Here is an 18,547-nt window from a genome sequence, read left to right as displayed (position 1 = left end):
GAGACATCAATTTAGTAGTATTCACACACAGATGACATCCCGTCACAGACACCAGATCCCAGGCCACTGTCAAACTGTCCAATCATCCACTCAAACACATCCTGAGGCACTTTCACTCCAACAACCGCATGCATTCTTGGCCATTTCATGAGGACCAATTACAGCCCCACAGACCAGCAGCTCTGAATGTTCGAGAAGCCAGCTGAGACAGTGATTCTTTCTGGATTCTCTCTTGATTATCATCACAAAGACTCCCTAAATCTGAAGCTGAAAATACAGCAGCTGTTTTTTTTTAAAGACATGCAAATCACCAAGGAAGGCTTGAAACCAAACTCTGTGTCAGCCTGCAGCAGACATTAATTCTGAAATTCGAGGATACGCCCACCCTGAGATGACATACCACAGTACCACAGCAGCAGCAATGTGATTAAAACTGCTGTCTGTGCCGCCTCTCAAAGGACGCCTTTAAAAGAAAAAAAACAAACAAAAAACATTAGGAAGTCAGGGAGCACAAGTAGACGCGCATGACATACTCAAGCTAACAAGGAGATTCAAAACACATGCAAATATTTATGAAGCAGGGTGAATACTGGCTACAGTAATATACAGTTATGTATGTTTATGATGGAGTAAATGACAGAAGAGGGAGGCTTAAGGCTAAATAAAAGCAAAGAAGAAGAAAATGAAAACTTAGGAACACAGGACAAATGCAGGACTGCTTACTACATATACACATGCCATAACAGCAATCTTTTTATAAAAAGGGGAGCAGGCTTAGAGTTTAGAAAAACAGAAGCTGCTGGGAAGTAGTCAAAAAAAAACAGAATAAAGTCTGCCTCTGTCTGCAAAGCCAAAACAGGGGTCTGTAGGTGTGGTGTGCTCGGACAGGAAGCTGGCTTCTGTCCCACTTCCTGTGTATCACAAGGAAGTGGAGATTGAAGATAAGACTCAAGGTGGATGGAACAAAATGAACCATCTCTATGGAGCAAAAACTGGTGATGAATTCCATGGGGACTGTGGAAAAATAGTTTAATATTTTACCCTCCTTTTCTGCTTGTATCAGTTAATAAAGTGACAGTTTAGCAAGAGGGTAATAAATAAATGACAAACACATGCTTAGATGAAGAGAAAATGGAGAGAGGCTTAAGGAAACAAACCAATATCTTATCTGAACATTGAAGGCAATAATGTCACTCTGCAAATGCTTCCTTTTCGTGATGCCAAAAGTCTAAAAAAGACTATGAAAGTCATTTTGCACATTCTGAACAGAAGCACAGGTTTATTCTTTGAGGCTTTTGTGCTACCCAAGAGCAGCGATGGTTTTATAACAGGCTCTTAGGTAATAAATAAACTAAAGGGGCACTTTGGAAGCACATCCTCCACCAAGTACAGAGCAACACAGACAGTTACACAGTTATCGTGAAATGCAATAGTGAAATGCCAGTGGATCGCCAACCAACAGAGCCAATACAACTGAAGTATCCCTCATCTTGATATTGAACCCAGACTTGCTCTCAAGTCATCCATCCATGAGTGAATGTTGCTTGTAGTGAAAAGTGTAAGTCCCAGTCCATTTACCAAATGAAATGAAAGCATGTAAATATTTTAAAAAGCAAAACAACAAAAACAAACAAACAAACAACAAATATGGAAATTTGATGGGTTAATGGAAAGAAACTAAACTCATGCACCGCTTATTTGCAATAACAACACACAAGGAGGTTCTACCAAGCTGAACACCTGTTTTACTCCCATCACAACCACTGCTGTGGATATTTTCATGGACAGTAAGATGTGTGCAAACCTCACACATCCACTCTTCACTTCCCACATGTTTATTTTAAATCCCTCTGGATCACTAAAGTATGCCTGCAATAATCCAACATTATGTTACTCACCGATATTTGGAAGACTTCCTGTGTGTCATCAAGCATCTGCACCCTCATGGAGACTTGGCGTCCTGGAGGCTGGGCAGGAGGGCGCAGACCTGGCTCTAGGGTGGATACTCCAAAGCTTTCAGGAGCACCCAGCCTCTGCCCGGCTGTGGACGACCTGTCGGCTGGTTCGACCATGATGACAGACCTTACAGTAAGAGGCTATGGAGCTGCAGGGACCTCTGTTCACGTCTAGTGGAGAAAGAAAAGAGAATTTTCTGAAAATGTGCGATTGGAGTTTGTCTCTTTGTATGCTTTGGGCCCTCACTATAAACAGTACAGTTGCATCACATCCTGTGTGTTAGTAAATCTGCATGCACAATTTCCTTAAAAGGCATCCTGATACTGCTTTTATAGGAATTCTAAATCCCTTTTGTGGGTGTCTGAAGGACTAAAAACGTCATTAGCATTTAAAGAAACACAGGCCAAACTGCATTAATGCAAACCTGAGAGATCTCTTGAATAACTGGAGGTGAAGGACGGCTTGAAACATGAAAATAAAGGACCTGTGCACCTTATTTAAAAAGAAAAGAAAAGAAAAGAAAAGGAAAGAAAGGGAGTAAGAGGTTCTTTTGTGGCACTTTGCTTGGAGAGAAACTCCAAAGTTTAATTACTTCAAGAAATGTCTTCCCATATTTATCCAATCTTTGCTTTAAATTGGTCTTACACAATGTACAAACCAAAAGACATTTAATCTGAGTTCTTTAGTGATGAGCTTTATTTATTTATTGACTATAGTGATGAAAATGAGTGCATACATAGCATAAACTTCAGACAGAATCAGACAGACTTGCTCACACCTAGCTAGACACTCATGTATCCCAGCTGCAGAGCATGAAGTTGGGATTTCCTATGAGCTATTCACAGAGCTCTGTTTAAGGCCAGTTCAGACTTGAATAAAGCATCACAAGTAGGGCAGATGAGATACGGTCTGAGAACGCACAAAGACACTCAATCTGTGCCCCTCACCCCCTTTGCTTTCATTCAATTACACAACACCCCCACCTCCATCCCACACTTGATAAACCTCAACCTCAGACAGTAAATAACCCCTCAGGACTGCTGGTGATATCACAGCTGTGGAATGTTTTAGAAGACAGTTAGGGTGGGGGGCAAAGGACGAGGGTAACACACTGCTGCGCTGCCCTGACACACTAACACACAGGATCAATTATCCAGCGTTTCCAGCAATGCTCAGCAGACTTTGAGGTTTGTGTCTGGAGAAAAATTAAATATTAAAAAAAAGAGAGAGAGATCATGTACAGAGGCATTGCTTGTCAATAAATCATGACATCAATGTCCACTTCTAACCCAGTAGTAAACATCATTTAGAAAACACAGCTTCTTGTTCAAGGTCAACATAATTGATCATTATTATCACACAACAGATGAAGTGTGACTGTAAACTATGAGTCATCCACTAAGCTGCAGTGGAAAAAAATCAAATCAAATCTGTTGTTTCCTTTTCACCAACAACTCTGCATCCGGATAAACAGTTTGTTGTAAATATTTGGGTGGTGCAGTTAGCAGGGAGACTCCACCATGGCAAACATCCACCCCAACTATGTGAGCTTCATTCACCACTGTTTGATCGCAATTTCTATAACTTCCGAGACCATCAACGGTAATATTATTCAGCTATAAAGTGTGATAAGAACATATTTAGAACTTACCGGAATGAAAATGTCGTGAGCACACCAGCTGATATCTGGAGACGTAACAGAACTTGATATCGTCTCACGGCTGCTATCCAGGCTAGACGCCTTCGTTTGGTAATATCCGATACATGAGCTCCTTCATGTTGCTTCCAGGTTGGGAAAGCATAAAAAGACAATCCAATCTTATTCCCGTGCCGGTCGTAAGATCGAACATTGCAGCCGAGCACACAGCAAGTACGAACCATGGCTATGCTATCGCTCCTAGCTTAGACCCCCAAAATGGTGAATCGGGCCAAAATCCTTTCCACGCCCACCCCCGTGACATCACGCTCCGAAGCCCTATGCCGGGCCCATAATTCAAGAGCAAATACAGTGTGTCATAGGCTTGATGGGAGCTGTCCTGTTCCAAAGACTCCTATAAATGTGCCTGAAAAATACAGCTTTCCTTTGCCCAAATCTGGAGAATCAAACTGATGTATAATTTGTGGTTTTACGAGGACAGGACACTGTGGTGAAGCCACTGTGACGAGTATCTAGTTTGGGGATAAAGTACAGGTTGAGTGAATTTTTTGAGCCAGATGTCAAAATATAGCAAGCAAGGTATGCAGACAAAATCCTTCAATGTTATTCACAAAAGCACAGTCATAGTTTTTGCAATAAACCACAATAAAAATGTTACAAAAAGGCACCAGCATCACAGATGTGGTTGAGAAATCCAGGTAAGTGAATTGAGTTAGTCTAACAATACCTGTTGCAGCTGTCTGTAATGGTATTATAACCCTTTTCCACTATTAAGTACTTGGCTGGGCTCGATTAGCCTTTTAGGTTAGTTTGCCAGAGGGAAGCCAAGCTAAGAGAATCGGATGTGATTGCAAGTGCATGAGAGACAGCCTTATGTCATACAGGGAGAAAAGTTACCAATTTGATTCAGATTAGGGTTTTCTATTAGGTGGTAGTACCTGGGACCAGGTCCGTTTTTAGCACCTACTTGGCCGGGGTTCCAAGCGATCTGAAATGCTCTAAAAATATGATGTCAACAAGTCAACAAAAAGCCATACACTGAGCAGCAGGTATAACATTGATGTCCTACATTGTTGTGTTGTGTTTGTGCCACATACACTGACTGAAATGGACTTTCAGCCATGTTCTATAATGACCCCATCCATGCACATTAGGGTGTACTCAATCATAATGGAAAACGACTGAAACCAAGTACACTCAGTTCGAATAAGTACTAGTCCTTTGAAAAGGGCTATTATGGTTCCTGTCAGTCAAAGCAGAAAGGCCCCAAACTTTAAGCTTCAACAGCCGAGTTATAAGAAAACTTAGACTTCGCACAGATGTAACAAAGGGATAAGTTAGTTGTAGAGGGCTGTATTAGTTGCTGTATTCTGTAAAGCCGGTATTTTAACATGGGACCCTATGGGGATTGACACACTTTTGGAAACGACCTCAAGTGGCCACTAGAGGAACTACAGTTAGTGGCACTTCCTACTTTGGCTGCCACATCTTAACATTTTGAACTGTTGGTCAAAATAAAGAAACTTCGACATCTGTCTTATTTCTTTCATGATCATTCAAACCTTATCAAACCTTTATTTCAAAATTGACCCCAGAACAGTTGAGGTGATTTTTTTCCCCCACAGAAATAACCAGGCTAATAACACCACACTGCAATAGAAAAGAAAAAAAAAAAAAAAAAACAGCACCATCCTTAATAATCCCTTCACATGAACACACAGGTTACTGCTTCTCTACACCTCAGTCACAAAACCTGAAACTGGAGATGTACCAAGGAAGTGACCTGACAATAAAAGGGATCTGACATTCAAGTTACTCATTACACCAGTGGGAACACTCCTTTGTTTCTGTCAACCACTTCTGCAATGAAATGAAAGTGCCATGCAGTTGTTTACTGGTAGCTGTAACGGCTGGAAGCACTGAGACAGTGACCAACACCTTCCTTTAAGCTATAGTAAAACTTACATGCCACTGTCCTGCTTGACAAAACAATGTTACATATTTTAAAACTACAAACTTAAACCTCCCTGTATTACCCAAGTCAAAAACCAGTTTTATAGCTCTAATAATTCACTGACAATGACGTATCAATTGCCCAGCTGATATTCTGCAGGCAGCAGAGCTGATTTGTTGTCTGCATGTCTTCAGTCTTTTAAAGAAAAGCTCACATAAGGAATCTACTGGGAACTAAAATAAAAATAATACAGATTCTTCCATGAATGATTTCAATGACTTCACCATCATAAAAGAAATCGGAACCTTGATAATAACACACTACATGTTAAGCTGACAATCAAATTCACCACCAATTAAATCTAGAAAGAGGGAATTTGAAAGCTGGGATTTCATCATCTCCTCTTTAGAGCCTGGGAGAATTATACATGGAGTTTTGTTGTGCAAGAGAGGAATACAGAGCAAGCTGCTCATGCAGGCACAAAGGAAGCTACTGTGGGAGCTTCCAGCAGCGGGGCTTTAACTCAGGGGGACCTAGGCCTCTCAACCAGGCTTTGAACTAGCTGAAAGTTTCCCAAGAGTTTGCCAGAGGGAAGCCAAGCTAAGAGAATCGGATGTGATTGCAAGTGCATGAGAGACAGCCTTATGTCATACAGGGAGAAAAGTTACCAATTTGATTCAGATCGTTTTCATACAAAGGATTACCAACTCTGACCCTAATCTGTTAAAAAATTAGATAACGCTTTGTCATTTTTGAAGTGAGAAGTCTGACATTACATAATCTGTGTAAGCTTGCACAATGGGAAGCGTCAGTCGGCTGTGAAACAGGTCCAGCAATCAGCAGTTTGGTTAAAATGTCAAGGCCAAATGAGATGCAAGAAGCTGGAAGTCTGTACACAGACTGATGAGTGTGCTGGTTAAAAAAAAAAGCTAAATTATTGACAAAAGGAGCAGCAGAAACTGTGCTGTGAAAAAGGATCACTGGTCACAAGATGAAACTAACACAGGTGCACTGCTAGGCTAATGAAGGGAGCTTTGCAGTCATATTTAAACAGCACTGTGTCAGGGCCACTGTAGAGAGAAAGTAACACGGTAGAGCTGGGGTAATATTCTCAGAAAAACTCTGAATAATACAAACATTTACAAATAGTAAGGACCCACTTGCCTCAACTCATAAGGTTGGATCAGCATAGTCATAACACAATCATTTTATCATAATGTAATTTATAAAAAATTAGAATATGCATGCCGGGGAAAAAAAGTGTTACACATTCCTTGAAATGTCTGTGGAAATCTTTAAACGTCTTTGTTTGACAAACAGTCCCAAACCTGAAAATATTCATGGAAGTACTGCCCACACAAATTTAAAAGACTAACTAGCACATAATCTCTGGCCTCAGTTACTTTTTCCTATCACAGTTATATCAGGATATTACAGATATCCTGCTAGTGGCATAACACATATGTCCAATACCAGAGATAGCAAGAGAGCGATATGGCCCTCAAAGATCCATAAGAAAGGATTTATAAAACCTTATTTGGTGGATAACGTCAGCAAACAAAACTACACAAGTAGTTTTGATTTCCTGTGGTAACTTAAATGAAAGCTCATTTAGATAGTGCTTCAAAGTAACCGCCAAAATAATGGCCCAGAGGCGTTACTAAGATGCCCATGATACCAGACTTGCTCATAGAAGGACTTTGACTTTGACCACCTCTGTGGTAGCTCACCAGCAATCAGCGTGCTACAGTGCAGTCCTGGGATCCCTTTCACAGGTGATTTAGCCCCACTCAAACCTTGAATCATATGACCAGAATAGCAGACATGATGGTAGGGTGGGACTAATGCTGAGTTCCAGATCAAGTCAGAAATCAAAATTTCTGAGTTCCCAGTTTAATCTGGAATGCCCCCTTAACTGAATTTCCTACTCAGAAAGTCAAAGCAACCCCAACAATCAAGAATGAACAATACAAGATGGCAGCAATTAATGTACAAGCAGTAAAACTGTAAAATTTTTAATCTGGACTGCCGCCGTTGTATATTCATGACTCGCTAAACAAGCCATATGCAGAGCACTGACTAGGCTCTCTCCATGCGTGTGCCACAGGCGTGTTTTTAAGTTCCGACAAACAAATATGCTGTATAGCTCTACAATGCTAAAAACCAAAACAAATCCTGATTTTCTTGCTTTTCTGACTTTACTGTTGGAACACACTAGCTAGGAAGTGAAGTCATTCTAGAGTTCTGACTTCCAAGGTTATTGGAACATAGCCAAAGTCTCCAAAATTCAAATTCAGACTGTAACCCATTCCAAAGCGGTTCATTTATGGTGTGAATGTGATCACACCTCAATCAGAATCAAATACCAGGTATACGTTGTAAGTTTGAGCTACAGAAAAATTTCCCATAGCCACATATGCTTTGCATTCTGGGATGCAGCAAGGTACTATAGAAGTGGAAAGGGATGTATAGGCTAGCAACTCGCAGTCAAATGAAAATGTAAATTCTACATGTTCTCTAATAGGAGAACAACACAGGACCCTTTCCCTGCATTTACTTTTGTTGCTCCCCTCTCCAGACACATATGGCCAATAACATTCTCATCTGGTTTGTAGTGATGCATTTTATGTCTGTGAAGGTTCTCAGTCATCCAGGTCATCTCAGGAATTCGCATGATAAGGTGGGGCCAGGTTTCACAATGAACTCACCCGAAACTCTGGCTGATTGGGACCCACACCCAGTTTCACACCTTGGCTCAGGCGATTAGATGATCATCAGGGGGTCCTTTTGTCCCTCTGTGGGGGGATACTCCCACTAGGTTTATATCTGGGACTCTCCACTATTTGACCTTAGAACTGAAGAAGCTTCTCGGATGAGAGGTGAAACGTCTTCAAGTAACTTAAAGAAGTCCAGACGCTTTTCTTTGCAAGCTCCTTTGACTGTGATTTTAGTTCACTTGGATTCTACTCTGTGTAAAAAGAAGTCAGATTACAGGGAAAAGCTACAAGTTTACAAACTCATCAACTGATTTGAATCAGAGTAAAAGAACCATTGGATGTGAAAACTAAGGGTTATATACCAGGGACTCTCCATAGGTTGTTATAGAACTAAAGAAGCCTCTTTCTTCCAAGAGGCTTCTTTACTTTGGTATGTGAACATGAAAACATGTTCACATACCAAAAGAACTCTATTTGCCTTCTTTCCAAGTACTTGAGACTTAGGCTCTAGTGGTAAATATGTTTGAATCCCTACTTAGCTGTTCTCATACCACTGTATCAGGATTTTCTTGGATCAGAACCTCCAACTTCAATGTTAAAATTGTTGAATTTACAGAATTACAAGCAACATAAATCTTTCACAAAAACTGTAAGGAATATATTGTTAAAAAATAAGCCCAAGAAACTGAACTGGAGTCACTGATCACTGATACTTCTCCATCATGTCAGAAGCTCTTTTTTTAATGAATGACAAATATTTGACAAATGACATGGCTTTTTGTGTGTTACCCCTAGTTCATGAAGTCTGCGCATCAGTGTTGGTTAGAGCTGATGCTTAACGGATATTGTGTCTGTATGACATGCCCTTAAACTCTACAGATGCATCTTGATAACAGAGCTATTTAGAGCTAGCTGTTAATTCAGTTCCAAAAAAGCTCCAAATAACTAGCACTGGGAACATTTTTAAGGCTTAAAAAACAGTGGCTGATGTTATGTTGCTATGTCCATCTTTTGGTGACTACACATGCACGCAACTATCAGTCAGTAGGTCAGTCGGAAGGTGCATACTGAGCATTGTTTTGTGCAGAAAAAAAAATCCCTGTGTGTTCTGGTGAGGGCATCCTGAGTAGCGACATATGGTGGGAAGGTGTGGAAACAGCTAAGCAAGTGGATCTTGCTTCCAGATTATGTCCCATATATTTACACCCACCCCTAACCCCACCCCCGAAACTCACACAATAAAACTAATACATGCACTAAGCCAATGAACACTAAAGGGGATCCATTACCTGACAGTATTGTTTGTTGTGTACATTTTCACTCTGTGTATTCTACATGAGTCGAGTGAAAAATGACACCCAAGCCGACAAGCATTGGCGAGGGTGAGATCAAGGCTATGACACAGCGAGCCCGCTACACCTGCGCTCCTTGACAGATCAGTGGCTGGGCTTGACTCCACCAAGGTGACACCATCCACCTGCTGAGCCATTAAGCTGCTCTACTGCCCTCAGGAGAGATTGTATTGTGTGTGTATGTGTGGGCAAGAAATAGAGTGCAACATCAACACCACGTGGCAATCAATACCATGTCATACTGATTGCAAAACCAAACAGGCAGCATTTCCACCTGAGCACCCAACCATTGTTGATCATGGATGCTGACCCTGTGACCTCATGCTGAAAGATGGAGGGGGTCCAAGAAGAGTATGTGTCTCTCAGAAATCAATAAAGGGAGGGGGTTTGTTTACCAGCTGATTGTGACACCTAAAAGGTGCACACTGTGAAAGGGGGATTGTCTCTGAGAACACCAAAGATCAACTAGCAGCTTTGTTAGGTGCACGCGCACGCACACTTCGACGAGCCACATTTAGAGACGTACTCATACAGTACAGAGTACAGTTGGCAGAGAGAACCCTACAATGTAGGTTAGCAGAGTAATCCTTTAGCCCAGGGCAAAGATGTCAGTAGGCCAAGGCAACCTGCTCACAGTCCAGGGACTGAGCTGGTGTGTGCATGTGTGTGTGGCATTATTAATACAAAATACTGGAATTACTAATAAAGTGGAAAATATTCAAGATTAAAGTGTTAAAACTATAATAATCTTGAAGTTTTATGTAGCAGTAATCGGAGGAGCATATCCTCGTCTATCTTTAAGCTTACAGTAACAGAAGCTCTGCTGGACCTCCTAAAGCTCAGCCGATTAGGAAAACGAACAGACTGGTGGCTGCAATCGAAGCGAGCTTAGACTTAAGATATCGGACTCATCGCGCTTAACGCACTGTTGCATTTTAAAAAAGCAACGACTCCTATTCCTAGAAACTGGTCTACATAATGCAGTAAAGCTGTCTGAATCTGCACCTACTGTGCGAGGAATACCAGAAACACTGCGTTTAAGCTCGCTTCACAATCCGGATGGCACGGTTTCCTTACCCCCCCTCTTCCTCCAGGATCCACTGAATGTGCGTCCGTGAGAGCTTTTTATGTCCACCGCAGATGGTAAAATCCACGCTGTAAGTTTTGAACGCGGTGCTCCTCTTGCTTGCAGCTGAACCGCTCCCTCTCAGGTGGGACGTGGTTTGTCCGCGGCAGCCATTCAGACAAATGTGGGAAGCCGCGCACTGAGCTTTCTACTGGAACAATAAAGAGCAACACACACCGCCTCTAGCGCTCCGTGCGCCCCGGCACTGGTGGTGGTGGTGTCAGGGAGAGAAAGTGCAACTTGGGCGGCTCAGCAGCGCCATCGCACGGCCTGAGGAAGGTGTTGGCCATTGGTTTGTTTCTCACAATGAGCACTTTACAGCCTATTTAACTTAATAGAGATTCAAATTATTCAGGCCCCAGAAAACAGACTATATCAGAATATAATAGGAGTAAAGTAAACGTTGGTTAGATTAAAACATTTGAATTTTGTATCAATATTGAAGATAATCCAAAATTACACAATGGGTAATGGGAAATTACAGAATTACACAACTACTAGTAAGGACTACAACACAATGGAGACTTCATACAAATTTTTCACTTTAATTTGACAATTTTTACAATTTAATGTCGAATTTTTTGAGTTTTTTCTATCATTTCACCTAACAGCGATGGTTTACATTGTCTTTTTTTTATTAGGTTGAAAAAATGATTTGTTATAATTAAAATCAAAGGGGGTTTTTGGGGAAAAAAAAAAAAAAAAAACCCCAAAAAGGCTTGAAATGGCCCGTACGGGGATCGAACCCGCGACCTTGGCGTTATTAGCACCACGCTCTAACCAACTGAGCTAACCGGCCACGAGGCTTTCCGGCAGAACAACTGTTTTTATATGTGTACCATATGTACTGCTCACGAACGCGGTATAAATTGGTTGAACAAGCTCATATTCTTGTGGTTGGTTCTCTCTTTCACTTTTTCATTGCACTTGTCGCATTCCACGACAACCAATAAAAGCAAATACTAATTCTACGAGGCGAAAAGAAAACCTCAGCCCCACATCGACGACGTCTTTCTTTGCCACGAAGCAGCATCAGCCAGGTCTGTTGCCATAGTTACGAGAGAGCGAGAGAGCGACAGAGAGAGAGAAAGCGAGAGGGAGAGAGGGTGAGACTGATCACGTGACCCAGCAAGATGGCGACTATAATGTAGAATGGGGATGTGAGTACCACGTCTTATTGGCTAACCTTTGGGCTACTAAAACCAGCGTGTGTTCTCACATTGTTGGGAGCCGTGTTTGTTGCACTTTTATTTTGCTACGAAGCAAATGCTTTTTCTTCACAGTGTAACTTTAAAAGAAAAGGGTCCACCAGCGCCGCCTTATCCTCCAGGACAGCCTACCAACTAAAGTGAATCCGCTAACGTTAGCTTTCTTATATACCGTGGTTATCTGTTATTGTGGCTGATTACTCAGCTGGTTTTACTCTGACCCGGGTAGCTCACCTCCAGCTGCGGCTGCACTCTCACCTTGTTCCGCTTGTGTCCTCTTCTCTTTCAGGATTTAAACTGAGAGGGTGGAAATTTGGATCTGCTGCCTAATTGTTCATCATCATTATTATCTTAGAATCAAGATGGCCCTAAATGTCTTTGGTAAGCAGCATCTCACAGTACACGATTGTCCCTGGAATGTCTTATGGATTTAAGAATGGTGTGTTAATTTGTTTATGATTAACTTCCAATCTGTTGTTTAAACATGTTGTTTAAAAATGAAAAGTGGTCAGTGGTCGTATTCACAGAAGTTTCAAATAGTAGACTTGATTTAATGAAGAAAAATCCAGATCCTTTAAATAAGGAAAACTAGTATTGCATTATAGCCATAAGTGGTTCAGTTTGCAGTTATAATTCTTTATAGCATCTCTTATGGACTCCAGGACACTTTGTTTTTAATTATGGTTTGGTTTTTGGGTTGTTTTTTTTTAACAAGATGTACTGTCTACCAGCTTTTGCAATCAAAAGTCTGATCTGAATGCACTGTTGTGCCAAATATATTTTGCTTTTCCAAGACAAGCTCTGTAAATTCTCTACAGGCTCCTCATGTTCGTCTTTCTCATCTTCTTTTTTTCTTTTTCTTTATTCATTTTTATTATGACTCACATAATATGTGCAATATAAATATGTCAAATCTGAGGCGACTGTTGTTGTGATTTGGCGCTATATAAATAAAATTGAATTGAATCAGTGTAGATAAGTATTCCCATTATAAGTAAAATTTCCTTCAAAAGTAAAAGTCATCGTTTAGTTGTTTTTATATACATATATATTATATTATATTATATTATATTATATTATATTATATTGCTCATGTGCCCCTGGTAGCTGTAATAAACAGCCAAGCTCTCAGTGTTGCAACTAGCTCTACATATTGATAGTATTTTAATGATATGATATATAATATCATAGCCATCAGTGGTTTCACTTTATTTTTATTTTATTTTTCATTCCTTTCAGGACATCAGACAATCCGCTAACAGCTCGTATTTGAAATGTGACTTTGTTAAGAGGTCATAAGCATTTAATCTTTAGCAACCCGTTGTATTTTAAAGTTTGCTTTTTTAATGTAAATATACGAGGCAATTTACTGTAACCCTTATTTTCTGAATGTAGCAAAGGGCCAAGTGTTTCTTACATGTGTTATGAAGGAGGAAAAGTGCCCATTTGTTGTTGCAGATGCCGGGAGTGTGAACAGTCCGTGTGTTTTGTCTGGGTTCTTGTTAGTTTGTGTATCTTTGAGCCTGTGTTGCCTCAAGAAAAGGAGGGTGAGACGATTGGCCGGGGAGGATTTGGAGTTATTTTGAAGACAGGATACCGAGACGACAAGTGTTGAATAGATAAGGCTTGTAGAGTGGCCTCTGTACACAAGGACAGGAAGCGGACTGTTAGTTTTACCCATGCAAAGAAGATGGAAGACGGAATACATTTCTGAATTGGCCAGATGCTGACAAAAATATATTTTCGAGGCCTGGGTTAAAGAGGACCTTTTGTACTGATTTCCAGTTTCAAATTTTTGGTCTTGGATTCTGCTAAAGTAGCTTTGCATGGTCTAATGTTTAAAATAAGCTTAATTTATCTTATGATTTGCCTTCACACAGGACCTGAACAGCTATCTAAAACTCTCCACTTTAAGCTAACTTTCTGCTTATTGGCTGTTGTTCAAAAACAGCAGGTATCTCCTCTCACTGACATCACACATCAGCCGAAAAGCTCAAACACTGTGTTCAGAGCAGTCCAAACCCTGAGCCTTTGGCTCACAGGGATTACTGTACACATACTGACCTCATAATTTGAAACTCTGTAGAAGCTGTAACTGTATATATGTGACACAAAATAGGGGTCCACTTTAAGTATTTTAATTTAGTTTTTGTTAGATGTTCAGTGTAGGATTTCTTAATTATTTTCACAAACGATATTTTTGATATGTTTATTTCCACTCTTTTTGTACATACAATCTAATTGACTGTTCAAAGCATTATGTGGAATATTACCTGTTATACTGCAGAAGTTATGTGATATAAGACAGTTTTGCTGAGCAATCGAGAAAGCTACTTTTCTCAGAGTGCTTTGAAACAAAGCTAGCTAATTTAAGCATTACTAACTATGGAATCATCAAAAACAAGCTTTACATAGCACTGTGAACATGACACTTTATAAATCACATCTCACTTTTCACAGCATGAGTCAGATAAGCTATATCTTTAATGATTTGTATACAATGGCCAGTAACTCAGTTCAAAATTGCTATGCTTATTTTTTTTGTTTTGCTTTGGAGTTGTCTGTATGTTTTTGTGGTTATGTGTAAATGTATAGGTACATTTATATGTATGCATATAGGCATTCTGCTACTGTAAATAACCTTATAAAATATTTATTTGTAGAAAGTGTAGGTTCGTAAGATTTTCTTCTTCCTGCATCTTTTCGCCTTGGTGTATGTGAGGATGTTTTTATATGCTAACTCAAGTGAGACACAAAGACAGGACTAAAAAAGAGTGAAGAAGCAGCCAGTGTCCAAAGGAAAACTTTGAAAAAGCTTCAGAAATCCTGGAGAACCAGATGAAAAGATGAGGAGTAATTCAAAACTTTTGCTCAGTCCTGTGAATATACACAAAATGCCAAACTCAGAGCAGAATAAGATATAAACAAAGCAAATAGAAACTGCAGTATAATGAAGTACAAAGAAGCAAGACATCATTCATTGCAACTACGTGACTGAATCCTCTTTACGGCACATGAAGGATAAAGTAAACAGCATGTCGTAGTGACCGATGACGCCTTTGTCATGCTTATGTAACAAGACTCACTTTGTCCCAGTACAAGTGGAAGTGTTAAATCTCATTTCTGTTGGGAATTGAGGTCATTGCAGTAACAACACATGCAATAGATGTAAAGTGCAGAATTTAAATGTGTACCTTGGGATTTTACAGGCGCCACAATGGGTGTCTTTGAGTAGAAGTGCTCAGCAGCTCCGCAAGAGTTCACCCAGACTCCACACCAGCGCCTGGGGCCAAAAGTGTTTCGGTTTTAATTAGAGATGGCACGATACCACTTTTTTATGTCCGATACCGATATCATAAATTTGGATATCGGCCGATACCGATATGAATCCGATATAGTGTGTTTTTTAATCAATAAAACTGTTTTTTTTAATATCTTGCTTTTTGTATAAGTTAATACTCAAGTTAAAAAACAAACAAACAAACACTAAAGCTATTCTGTTATATCTGTATGCAAAAAATACATTGCACCCAAAATATTTCATAGTTCAGCAACACTGATCAATCTAATAAACTTAAACCTACTCCATCCTCCCTATTCTGGTATTTTAAAGAGTAAGCAACCTAACTAATAGGATTCTAAAACTCCCAGCACCACCTCCTGATGCTTAATTGACGTAATCAACTTTAATTTGATGCAGTGTGAAAAAAAATACACAGAAATCAGTTATTTTTCAAGAATAATTAAATAGATTCAACATCTTTCTTCAACAGAACTGCAGACTGCACAGATTGTACCTTCCCAAAGGAAAAAGTACTATAGCTTACTAGGGTATGTTAGACTTAATAGTTACTATATACAGTAATGGACTTCTATACATTTTACATCAGATTAAAACTTTGGGTGTAAGATTCAGATAATTATTTATTAAAAGCGAGACATTTTAAATGAGAATAAGAAAGAAAAGTATGTCTTTGTGCCCCCTTTTCCCTGTTAATGCCCTATCAGCCCCCCTGGCTAAACTTTGCTAGATCCACCCCTGCACAGTTACCAGTGTCAGCTACGTAGAAAAAGATCCTGGTGTAGAAAGTAATATTAAATAAATTCTAACAACAGCTTATCAAGTTTAAACGTGCTGCTGTTGTTCAGCCGCTGGTTTCCTCTTTCTGGTGCAAAGTGGGCAATAAACAAACAAGAGAGACGGATTCGCGACAGAAAAGCCGATCAGCTGATCATTGATCAGTTTCATGATTGAAGTAGCAGCAGGAGAGGGAGAGAGAAGAGGCAGTCGCTTCATATATCGGTTGTTAAGCTTAATTCTGGAACGCTTTATAAACATTCAGAGATGAACTTACACACTTGCTTTACTTCTCTCTGGGATAACTTCCTCGGAGATGAAATGCTGGTTTGGTAGCGAGGCTACAAATACACACAGCCGCTCTATCATGTGATGCATACTGCTCCTACGTGCTACGGTTATGAGCCGAGTTACGCCATGTCGCAAGTTTTGTGAGGTGCTTTTTTGATATTTAATGGATCGGATTACATTTTATATTTCCCTCCGATATCCGATCCAGTAATTTACGTCAGTATCGGACCGATACGTAATATCGGATCGGTCCATCTCTAGTTTTAATCACATTCGCTAATACTACTGTCAGTGTATATGTTCTGTTACAACCGAATAAAACTACAGGGGAACGCTGCCATGATGTTGATATCCATCTACAATTAATTTCACACGGCCTGAGGAAGGGAGGGGAGCTGACAGTAAAAGCTAGTGTGAGGGTAACAAAGATAAACACTGCACAGCTCATTTAAAAGCAACCACGGTATAAATGAATCTTTCACAGCATTTTATGCTTCACGGAGTAGATTTATTCATTAAGCCACTTAGTCGCCAATTATGCTCTGTGTGGTTTCTGCTGTGGAAAAACTTAATCCATCAATCTGATGTCCCAAGGTAATTGCATACAGACTAGAAAATAAAGCAGCCATGCTGTCAGTGTTGGAGCGTAGATTTCTGTGTTTGTTTGGCTTGTTTGCTTCAGCAATTTCAAGGCTTAGCTGTGAAATTCATGTGAGTGCCCTAAAATCGTAATGCTCTTCCCTGATGTGATTGTAAAACATTTGATTTTTGTCTGTACATTAAGCTTCCCCTTTCTTTACGGTGGTCTAATGTCAAAGAGATAATGAATTGATCAATACTTCCGCATTCTGATGCAGTTGTATGTTTAATGAATTAAAATTAAAATTTAGACACAGAGCTGTTGCGTCACTGTCATGTTTTCGCCACATGGGGGTGCTGCATCAAAGGAATTAAATGAGAGCTTTCTGTGTCCTCAGATCATGATGAATACAGGCCACCAGTGTGGAAATCCTACTGTAAGTATCAATATACCTTTTGTTTGTTTGTTTGTTTGTTTTCAAACATACCTAAATATTTTGTCTTCTTTGTTTTCAATGATTGTTTGATGATTTTATAACATGGCCTCTTTCCCGTCACAGTGTATCAGCTCCAGCAGGAGGCACCTCACCCACGCAGAGTCACCTGCACCTCTGAGGTGAGAGCACATGTCCTTATTATCAACCAGCACATTCTAGCACGTCTCATATTTTGAAATCCGCTTTTTATCTGTGTGATGTTGCAGTGAAAAAACATCAATAGATCTGCTAGATACACACAAGGCTTTGCTCAAATTCTTATCCTCATTGAACTCGTCTTCAAATGCAAAAGTAGTTTTTCTTCTCTAACATGTTTTCCACGGTCAGCTCAACAAGACAGTCACACTTGGAGCATAGTTGTCAATTTTATTGCATTTTTCATTTGCAGTATTTTGTGGTGATGTTTCTCAATCCCTTTATCTGGATAAACCTTTGCTTCTTTAAAAGTTAAGGTTTCTGCAAGTGAGATTTTGAATGTTAGCAGCAGAAAACTATTTGATAACTATTTAAATCCATTCCCTATGCTTGTTTTGGTAAGTGGTCCAGCATTGTGTCCATGTTAGCATGTTGGTCACCCCCAAAGTTTATAAAGAACACAAAATGAGTCAGGTAGGAGCACTAACTAAATTCTAAACTAAACGTTCAGCCAGTTCACCAAAAGAAAAAAAAAAAACTTTATTCTTTTCTGCGTTTGTGTGTCTGTTTCTGCATATCTGTGCATATATTCTAAGTGCCACAGAGTAGATACTAGAGATGGACCAATCCGATATTACGTATCGGTCCGATACTGACGTAAATTACTGGATCGGATATCGGAGAAAAATAAAAAAAAAATGTAATCTGATCCATTAAATATCAAAAAAGCACCTCACAAAACTTGCGACATGGCGTAACTCGGCTCATAACCGTAGCACGTAGCAGCAGTACGGGTCACGTGATAGAGCGGCTGTGTGTATTTCTAGCCTCCTTAGCAATCCGGCATTTCATCTCCGAGGAAGTTATCTCAGAGAGAAGTAAAGCAAGTGTGTAAGTTCATCTCTGAATGTTTGTAAAGCATTCCTGAGTTAAGCTTAACAACCGATATATGGAGTGACTGCTTCTCTCTCCTGCTGCTACTTCAATCATGAAACTG

At 40.0% G+C, this 18,547-nt stretch overlaps 2 protein-coding genes and 1 non-coding gene across 8 annotated transcripts in view; 1 reads left to right on the top strand and 2 right to left on the bottom strand.

Annotated features, from left to right (window-relative positions):
* The window catches only part of LOC102312240 (FERM, ARHGEF and pleckstrin domain-containing protein 1), a 67,322-nt gene extending 56,347 nt beyond the window's left edge, over positions 1-10,975 (bottom strand). For 3 of the 5 annotated variants that reach the window (XM_005937346.3, XM_042221447.1, XM_042221446.1), the window contains exons 1-2: positions 10,714-10,974; positions 1,899-2,126 (exon numbers count right to left, since the gene is read on the bottom strand). In XM_005937346.3, the coding sequence (XP_005937408.1) occupies positions 1,899-2,072 (174 nt within the window). In that variant the 5' untranslated portion in view covers positions 2,073-2,126; positions 10,714-10,974. Of the gene's footprint in view, positions 1-1,898; positions 2,127-2,903; positions 2,907-10,713 lie in introns of all 5 variants that reach the window. The other 2 variants (XM_042221445.1, XM_042221448.1) reach the window with 2 other exon arrangements.
* A 512-nt stretch (positions 10,976-11,487) lies between these two features.
* trnai-aau lies at positions 11,488-11,561 on the bottom strand. The gene has a single exon. It is a non-coding gene; the product is annotated as a tRNA-Ile (tRNA).
* Positions 11,562-11,796: 235 nt separating this feature from the next.
* LOC102313387 (N-chimaerin) overlaps positions 11,797-18,547 on the top strand; it is a 31,033-nt gene continuing 24,282 nt past the window's right edge. Inside the window, exons 1-4 of one of the 2 annotated variants that reach the window (XM_014338432.2) lie at positions 11,797-11,922; positions 12,260-12,351; positions 17,317-17,355; positions 17,479-17,534. In XM_014338432.2, coding sequence (XP_014193918.1) covers positions 12,333-12,351; positions 17,317-17,355; positions 17,479-17,534 — 114 coding nt within the window. In that variant the 5' untranslated portion in view covers positions 11,797-11,922; positions 12,260-12,332. The other variant, XM_042221444.1, reaches the window with a different exon arrangement.

This window comes from Haplochromis burtoni, unplaced genomic scaffold (assembly GCF_018398535.1).
Source record: "Haplochromis burtoni strain Fernald_Lab_line unplaced genomic scaffold, NCSU_Asbu1 Contig_67, whole genome shotgun sequence".
Lineage (NCBI taxonomy): Eukaryota > Metazoa > Chordata > Actinopteri > Cichliformes > Cichlidae > Haplochromis > Haplochromis burtoni.
This window is presented reverse-complemented; position numbering and strand designations above follow the sequence as displayed.